Source organism: Cyprinus carpio, chromosome B1, assembly GCF_018340385.1.
Source record: "Cyprinus carpio isolate SPL01 chromosome B1, ASM1834038v1, whole genome shotgun sequence".
In the NCBI taxonomy this organism is placed as follows: domain Eukaryota; kingdom Metazoa; phylum Chordata; class Actinopteri; order Cypriniformes; family Cyprinidae; genus Cyprinus; species Cyprinus carpio.
This window is the reverse complement of record NC_056597.1, coordinates 12,231,039-12,239,924: the sequence shown is the minus strand read 5'-3', so window position 1 is coordinate 12,239,924 and position 8,886 is coordinate 12,231,039. Positions and strand designations below refer to the sequence as shown.

At 37.7% G+C, this 8,886-nt stretch overlaps 2 protein-coding genes across 2 annotated transcripts; both read left to right on the top strand.

The window, feature by feature from the left end:
* Positions 1-320: 320 nt before the first annotated feature.
* Positions 321-2,271, top strand: si:dkey-79f11.4 (interferon-induced protein 44). The gene is made up of 4 exons (XM_042716614.1): positions 321-827; positions 920-1,091; positions 1,439-1,539; positions 1,664-2,271. The coding sequence occupies exons 1-4, from the start codon at positions 630-632 to the stop codon at positions 1,832-1,834; spliced, it is 642 nt and encodes a 213-aa protein (XP_042572548.1). The 5' UTR covers positions 321-629; the 3' UTR covers positions 1,835-2,271.
* A 2,657-nt stretch (positions 2,272-4,928) lies between these two features.
* On the top strand, positions 4,929-8,444 carry LOC109057424 (caskin-1-like). The gene is made up of 3 exons (XM_042716613.1): positions 4,929-5,367; positions 5,651-6,467; positions 6,580-8,444. The coding sequence occupies exons 1-3, from the start codon at positions 4,953-4,955 to the stop codon at positions 6,674-6,676; spliced, it is 1,329 nt and encodes a 442-aa protein (XP_042572547.1). The 5' UTR covers positions 4,929-4,952; the 3' UTR covers positions 6,677-8,444.
* The last annotated feature ends 442 nt before the right edge of the window (positions 8,445-8,886 follow it).

The window sequence follows — 8,886 nt, the reverse complement described above, 5'->3', positions numbered from 1 at the left end:
TTTTTGAGATTTTGGGTATGCCAAAATCATTTTTTTTTTTTTTTTTTTTTTTTTTTTTTTTTTTTTACTGTAGTGAAGTTCCAAAATTTGCATATGCCTACACAATGCGCATTACAATTGTGGAATATGAATATTTAAACAAATAAGATCTAAATAAGGTGTAATGACCTAAAGAGAAGTGCAGAATTTTATTGTTACTTCTTATTATCTACTTCTATGGGAAATTAGTGTTATATAATTTCATTAAAGGAAGCAAAAGTATGGTGATATTCTATTCCAGACATAGCCAATATGACTCAATTGTGCCACATAACAAAACATCTGCATTTTCTTTTAAAAGCAGAAAAAATACCTAAAAGAAAAGCTGGAAAACTTCTGTCCGAGTCATCCAGATGTAAAGGACATCAAGATTCTGGTAGCTGGACCAACTGGAGCAGGAAAGTCCAGCTTTATTAATTCAGTCAATAGCGCCTTTCAGGGACGGATCTCCTCTAGAGCACTAGTTACAGATTCTGGTTTTATTTTAAAAACGTAAGTATTTGCCACCTATAACTGCACATCTTTTACAAAAGACCCAGAAATGTCCAGTTGACCCACACTTGGGCGTTGTAAGCATTTTGGCTAATCGTATGAGGATTTCTTCAAAGCTGTTCACAAATATGTTTGGTCATGATTTGCAGCTCAAAGGATTCTCCATCAGAAGTGAGAAAAAAATATTGCCCTTCATCTTCAAGGACACCATGGGCTTGGCACCTGAAGCATTGGCAGGGTCGCAAACAGAAGACATCATCAATGCTGTGTTTGGCCACGTGACGGACGGCTATAAAGTAATAAACCTATTCATTAATTGATCAAATAACAGATTTGTATGTGTAATATATCTGATGTTTAACACATTTTGCTGAATTTCCAAACTTAGTTCAACGAAAGGCAGGCACTCACTTATAAGGATCAGCAATACACCTGTGACCCCAAGCTCTCCGACCAGTGTTTCTGCCTGGTTTACGTCATACCGTCAGATATATTCCAATACATAGATGATCGTCTTATTGACAAGCTGAAGATCATCCGTCAAAGAATCAGTGACAAGGGTAAAACTGCCCCCCTAAATGATTTTCAGTCATGAACTCATATACATTACATTACATTAGAGAGAGGAGTCAGTATAATGATAGTGGGTTGGGTTTGTGTGACATGTTTTGTCATTGTGTAAGTGGACAACATCACATACAAGTTGCAAGAAAAGAACAAGTTGCATTTTAATGGCAAGTACAAAAATGATGTAACTCTCAAGCTTGATTATTTACATTGCCCATGGCCCAGTATGTGGATCATTTATGTAGCCTAGATATATACACCTTTCAACAAATGCTGCCATACATTTGCTCAATTTTGAGAAAAATATTTAACCTTTACATTGCCTCTACATTTCCTGTAGGGATTCCTAAAGTAATTGTCATGACTAAAGTGGATGAAGCATGTCCGCTGGTCCAAAATGATCTGAGGAAGATGTACACTAGCAAGAAAATCAAGGAGAAGGTGTGTGATATCATTCAAAGACATACATGTGACACTTGCTGTGACTTTACATAATAGCCCATGGATGATGTGATTGATAGCCATGTCTATTTTTCTTATTTTCTCACATTCTGTTTCTGTCCAGATGGAGTTGTGCAGTGCTACATTGGGTGTGCCACTGACAAACATATTCCCTGTGAAGAACTACCACAATGAGGTCAACACAGATGATGACATTGACGTTCTGATACTAAAGGCTCTTGAACAGATTGTTCAGCTTGCTGATGATAGATTGGAGGATACTGATAGCTACTGACAAAAATCATTTCTGCATTTCCCAGTATAGCTTTCTAATAAACCTTTCTTTGCTCACCATGAATATTGTAGGCTGTGTGACAAATTGCTTATGTTTCTCTAATGTAAGATGCTTTGGGTAAAAGCACCTGCTAAATGCATAAATGTAAACTTAAATTCAGGATTCAGAATTAAGCTATGAGTATCGAAGTCTTTGGCTTTGACCAGCATGTGCATCTTATTTCAGCAGATATACTTCACTGTTGCAAAATGAGTCTTTTAATGAACCTCTATTCCAGTGGCTACTGTGATTTCCCAAGTATATATGGCACAGACTAGTAGCCCACAATAATACTCAAACAGTGGCTAAAACAGCAGCATATGGGTCAACTGCAAATTAAGATGTCTGAGATGAAGAAAAAGATATTTTTAAAATAAAGGTTCCAAGCTGAAAATGTATTTGCATTCACTGTATTAATTTATGTATTAATTTGTATTATTATTATTATTATGAATCCCTTTAAAGTGCTACTCCAACCTGAACAAAACCTATGGTGTCTGTTGTATGATTTTCTTTTCACATGACACAAGAAGGCTTTTGAATGTTGGTTATATTAAACTGATGTAGTGGTTCTGGCAGAAAAAAAAAAATCCAATCGCAAAAGGTTTTTAAACAAAGTTTCTTCACTGCTTCTTAAAGTAAAGATACTAGAAGACAAGAGGCTTGTGCTGGATGAGCCGTAAACTGTTTCAGAAGGTTCCGTCCGATTTGCTGAACTGTTTCATCCAGTTCACTACAAAGAACCAGGTCAAAAGATTGATTCGTTCGCAAACCGCACATCATTTGTTTGCCTCTGCCTGCTAAATTGGATTAACCTACCTATTTTTTTAATTATGCATGTGAGCTTGCAAAAATTAAAGTGACTGCAGTCTTTAGCCTCCTTGTTAGTGCGTCTGCCTCCCATGCCGGAGACCCGGGTGGAACAACAACGAGGTGTGGCGGTTAGAACCCGGGTGGGGGGTTACACTTACATAACATGGTTTCCTCAATCTAAATGGTTTTTTAGATATGGAATCTCAAGAAACAAGCAAAAACAAAACCGGACTTTATTTGATGAGTCTAGTGGTCATTAAAAAGTCACATTTGGCTGTTTGAGACTGAAGAAATAAATGGGAAAGCCTGTTAATGCAGAGCACACTCTTACACAAATAGAGAGATTTAGAAATTACTTTAAAAAATACTTTACAACACAAAAATTCTTCAAAATGATATATATTAAACTATTTTAAATAAAAGCTGGACAATGTCTAAATGAATAATAAAAAATATATTTTCTAAACACACAGTCTAGATTGCACATTGGGTGGATGCATAGAACACTTCAGCCATCTGGACATTATTGTCATAAAAGGATTTTGACCTGACATGAAGTTATGTTTTCCTTTTTCAACAGATGGCTGCATTCTAGTCAAAATATAAATTCTCATATTTTTTTTGTTTCATCTTATAGAATTGTACATTTTCTACAGTAGTTCCAAAAGTTTATGTATTTGCTTACGAACAATGGTAAAATAGAGAAATGTACACATTAATGATTAACTGACCTAAAATCACAAAAGAAGTGCATACTTTTAGTGTTATATTTTATAAGGGGAATTAGTGTTATATCATTTCATTAAAAAGTAAGTGTATTGTAGAAATATTCCAAATATAGCCGATAAGATTTCTTTGTGCCACATACTACATAACAAATCTAAAAAATCAAGATTTTCTTTGTTTCAAATTATAGAAATATAGATTTTAACTATGGTGAAGTTCTAAAAGTTTCCAATTATGGTGAAATTGATAAAATTAAACAAATAACATTTAAATAAGGTCCAAATTACCTAAAATCACAAAAGAAATGCATAATTTTATTGTTACTTCTTAAGTAAGCTTACAGTAATATGTTTTTCCAAATACAACCAATAAAAGACATTGTGCCACATATGACAAAACGGCTTTCACTGTGCACAGAATTTAGTTTTTGTTTTGACAAACAAAATGAAGTCCTAAAAGAAAAGTTGGAAAACTTCTCTACGAGTCATCCAGATGTAAAGGACATCAAGATCCTGGTAGCTGGACAAATTGGAGGAGGAAAGTCCAGCTTTATTAAGTTAAACTAACTCAGCTGTTGATGTGTTAGTAAGTTGGCGCCATCATAGTATCAGATTAAAATACCATAGTACCTTGATGTATTACAACGATGATTGATTACTATATTCATAGTATAGTATGAGCATGACTTACCCATGCCAGACTCCTCTGTGAAATACGCCACACTAGGTGGACATAGGGTTACACCCTATGCTCTTCGAGAGCCTCTAGTGAAACTCTTGACATCAGCAGTGTCAATCGCAGTCAGTCATTCGCTACAGCTCGGCCGCGCAGACGGACTCGTCCTCCAACTCCACCAAAACGTTCATGCTCTTCCATTTCCACTGGTAACCTGGCTGACGAGGCTGCAGCAGATGATGCAAGGTCTAGTGAAAATAGTGCTAACAATTTGCTGCTCAGTGTGACATACAGGGAGCGCAGACGTAGTGACTGTGGCATTGCCTCAGAAAAAACTTCATCTGGGGGCAGCATAAGAGACATTGCTGCCATGCTTGACATGACCAATCTTGGATGCAGTGGTAAAGAAAGTGGTTATCTGCAGGTAATTAAACAGTTTTAGGCATTGTTTTAATATACCATAGCTAATGCTCAGTGATCCAGTTCTTGTTTTAATGAAAAAAAAAGATCTTACAATGCAGTTAAAATAAATTCACAAATTCACAAGTACTGTATAGAAATACATGAGCTTTCATATTTTTTTCTGATGCATGCACCATGTAACTGGATAGACAAATGGTTTTGATGTTTTACCTGTTCCCCAGGCAAGCCATAACCTCCTGCGGCAGAACCGTGAAGTTCTTAATTCTGACGCAGATAGTCTCCGCCACACAATCAGCGAATTTTATGACTCACATAAGCAGCCTGATGATGGTGAACGAGAGGAAGAGATGAACCGAGTCATGCAGGACTCCACACATCATAGACCAGCACCTCATGAAACCCAACCAGTTAAAAACAGGCCCCTGAACCACGTCCACGTTCCATGATCACTCATTTGGAATCGGAAGTTTCATCTCTGCCACAAGAAGAGTGGTCACGGATGGATGCCACAGCAACTTTGAGAAGACCACGACAACCACATCACTCAGATGGTGAACATTTTAACTGGACAGACACAAGTACTATAAAGCGAAGACCCAAAGCATTGGCTCCACCACAAAGTAATGGCACTGATGGAAATGGGCCAGAGAACTTTCGGAGAAGGCCTGTATCAGAAGCTTGTGTTGGAGATGGTGGTAGGGAGGAAGAACTGCATCATGATGGCTTTGGCTCTCTTCCCAGACAAATACTAAAACCCCCAGTTTCACCTAAACCAGCAATGGCCCTTCGAAAACCAGATCTCCCAACTCCTACAAGGAGGGTTCCCTTACCTGGACCCGAAGGTCAACATAGTCCAGGTAACAATGCAATCTAATAGATTATTAATTTTCTCATTTTTTACTCACTCTGTCTTGCAAACTGGTCAGTCTGTAGCAAACTAGCAAGTAATTTGAAGTTCATGGGTATTTCTTCACAGTTGCTCAAGGAAACAAGATCTCTGCTTAGCTTGTATCTCACATTTAAATAGCCAGATAGCAATAGACGCTTTTCTGATTTATGGTTAATGTAGTAAAAAGACTTATGAAATGATTTGGACAAGTTTTATATTATGTTTCTTTTGTTTGTTTTGTTTTTATATAGTGGAGGTTAAGAAAGTCCCACCTCCAGTATCTCCCAAGCCGAGTCCGCCTCCTACACTGCCCAAACCGGTAAAAATCAAACTAATCCATACAATCGGAACTCCTGGCTCTCTTCAGGCAGATGTTCTCAGCCCATCCAGTGCCTCCTTCAGCCAAGCTCCATCTGAGCAACTGGAGCATCCTCCACAGACTATGAGTCCAGTCACCCCAAAACCAGTGGATGGGAGCATGCTTTCCCCACGTTCAGCAACGTCTCCAGCTCAGAGCCCACAGACTCCTCAGACACCTCAAACCCCACAAACACCTTCTACACCAGGTTCAGGATCAGCTCCAGTGAAGCCCCCGAGGTCTTCCATGGCTGGTCTCTCAGTGGACATCCCAAGCCCTCTGGAAGTAGAACTGCCTGGAGTGGATGTGCAAAGCAAGCTAAGAGAAGTAGAGAAACAAAGAGAGGAAGATGACGGTAGAAGGGATGAAAGAGTAGAGGAAGTTGGAATTGCTAGAATGGAAAGGACAGGTCTGATCAAGATGGATCAAATGTTTCAAGGTGAACAAGGCCTGATTTCAGATACAGGGGAAGGAGCAGGGCCAGTAGTAATGAAAATGAGGAAGGTAGGTGTAGCTAGACAGACACAAGTAGAGGGTGAACCACAAGATGGAGAAGGAAAGACAGAGGTGGAAAGCCAAGGGTTACTGAAGGTTGCTGAAACAGGGGGATCTGCTTCAGGGGACATGGTACAACTCAGACTGGAGGAGACCAGTGCATCCCTGGCTGCTGCTCTGGAAGTAGTAGAGGAAAAGATTAAGAAGGATGACAGGTACAAACACTTAACAAATCATTGTCTTCAAATCATCTTTCTTCTGATGATAGTACTTGTTGAAATATCTTCCATTCTGTCTACTCTAGTTTCTCTTTCTTTTCCTCTTCAGCTCCATTGTGGACAACAAGAGCACAGTCAACATTCTCGATGACATTGGCAGCATGTTTGATGATCTTGCGGATCAGTTGGAGGCCATGTTAGATTAAAAACCCAAAGGTATACCAGATTCCACAGGGAGTGTGACACACTTAAGCTTCTTGATGTTTCTCAGTGAGGACCACCAGGATGCCATCTCAGCAGGATTGGAAACTCAATAGGGCAAATGAATCTCTTCCATTGCGACATGTTTAAAAGTCAAACTACAACTGAGCATCTCTAAGAAAAAGCCTAATTGTTGACTAATGTTTTTCTCAAATCCCTTTCATTCTCCCCCAGCCTTTCCTCTAGTGGCCAGAGTAGGTATTGCAAGTATGTATCCTGACCTGCTGTCATGCTGCTTCCAGATATAAGCACAAAATTAAGAGAGACTATGTGACAAGCTTTCTAGATATTATTTAAGCAGAGAAATGCTAATATGTATGTGTGTGTATATGTGTGTACTACACGTCGGGTGAGAGTTGAATATCGATAAATATATTTCTCTTGATGGCAGTGGTAAGAGCAGTAAGGTAAGTCATTTTCTCTTTTATGATGTTAGGAAGCTGTGTTGTTCTTTTCCACATCTCTGCTGAGAGCTTGTCCACATTGTAAAGGGGAACTTTAAATTTCACCTTGTGGTCTTCAGCTGGAAAGTTTACTAAACACTTGGTTTGGACTAACTATATGAAGAGCACAACCCCATTTATTATCCTGAAGATATTTAGACATTTTTGGACTATTTGGTCCCTTGAAGCATAATGAAGAAAAGCTTTGGACTTGAAAAGGTATATTGTAATCTTTATGTATGTTATTATTGTTGTTGCTGTTGTTGTTGTTGTTGTTGTTGTTGTTGTTGTCGTCAGTGTGTGTGAATGTTTGACTGTGTAGTGTAGTTCTTGCATTGACAAATCCCACCCTGCCCAAGGTATAATACATAGATATAGACAGAATTCAGAATAAGATGCTGGAAAGAGTAGTGTATATATGACATATAAGTTATAGATATCATTGATAGTCTAGAGTATGGAATGCATCAATATGGAATGCTACAGACACCTGCTCATTCCTAATGTGCTCTAATAAGTGTTTATGTGTGTTTGTTTGTGTGGTAGGAGGGGAGGTCAGTTTGAGAGTGAGAGAATTAGGAAGTGTATGTTTATAGTTTTGGGAAAGAGACTGTATGTTTGTCTTCTCTTACAAAAAATGTGCCATGTTTTTGGACATGGTACCATTTGAAGTAGCTTGGATGACCATGTTAATTCTACAGTACATGTATAAAGTAATCATACAGTACTGTTGTATTACCATCTGATACCATAGGACCACCACAGTACTTTTTTTGTTGTAAGGGCTGAGTGTGTGTTAATCTCTTGGACAGTGCAATTATTCCTGTTTTGTCATGCAAACAAAAAAGGCTTGCTGACAGAAGTTGCATATTCTATACAAGTGGATAAAATCAGATAATATAAGACTATGTCATCACAAGATGTATACGACTACAGAGCAATATTTTTATCCATGCACCATGTTATTAATTTTAGCTTTATAAGTGATATTTAAAACCAGCCACCTGGGATACAAGAGAACTGAACATTTTCCGACAATCATGACAATGTTGTCCTTGATTATGACCCTGCAAAGTCAATAGAAATAGATGTTGGAATATGAAATCTTTTACAGTGTGAAACTGTGTAATAATCAGTCGTTATTTTGTGTAAACCTTCAGATGGCAAATGTGTTTGTCTGACCCTGGTGAAAAAAAAAAAATCATCAAAGATCTCTTCCATGTAAAAAGCATTGCGAATATGTGGAAATAAATTATGAATATAATCACAGTTTTTTTAAATTGCCATTTATATTTTGGTTTGAATCATATTAAGGAATGTTATTAAACTTTTGAGTTTATAATATGCAGTTCTTAGCAATTTGTCTTATACAGTAGTTATTGCCTCTGTTGAATTTACATAACATTGGTCCTTTGTCATGCAAATAAAAAAGTACGATAAACAATGGGAGAATCACAATCGATAGAAACTACATCAGGTAAGTTTGGCCAAGCAAGAATATGTCAACCAGCCATGAAATATTAGAACAACAACTCTCCATTGTTGTTGTATTTTATTTGTTTTCATCATCTTGAAACAATCCCATTCAACAGGACACAATAGTGCATTTATGTAAGTAAGTATAGCAAAATAAAGTCAACTGTGACATATTAAACCCTCAAATTCCTCATACAGTGGACTACCAGTAAAATTAATAAAAAATTAGGGACCAA

Excerpts from the sequence above, each read along its gene's own strand:
- si:dkey-79f11.4 (XM_042716614.1), top strand. The coding sequence starts at position 630 with ATGAGGATTTCTTCAAAGCTGTTCACAAATATGTTTGGTCATGATTTG. Across the intron at positions 828-919 it reads ACGTGACGGACGGCTATAAA|TTCAACGAAAGGCAGGCACT; the intron begins GTAATAAACCTA and ends TTCCAAACTTAG. Across the intron at positions 1,092-1,438 it reads TCAAAGAATCAGTGACAAGG|GGATTCCTAAAGTAATTGTC; the intron begins GTAAAACTGCCC and ends CATTTCCTGTAG.
- LOC109057424 (XM_042716613.1), top strand. The coding sequence starts at position 4,953 with ATGATCACTCATTTGGAATCGGAAGTTTCATCTCTGCCACAAGAAGAG. Across the intron at positions 5,368-5,650 it reads CGAAGGTCAACATAGTCCAG|TGGAGGTTAAGAAAGTCCCA; the intron begins GTAACAATGCAA and ends GTTTTTATATAG. Across the intron at positions 6,468-6,579 it reads AAGATTAAGAAGGATGACAG|CTCCATTGTGGACAACAAGA; the intron begins GTACAAACACTT and ends TTTCCTCTTCAG.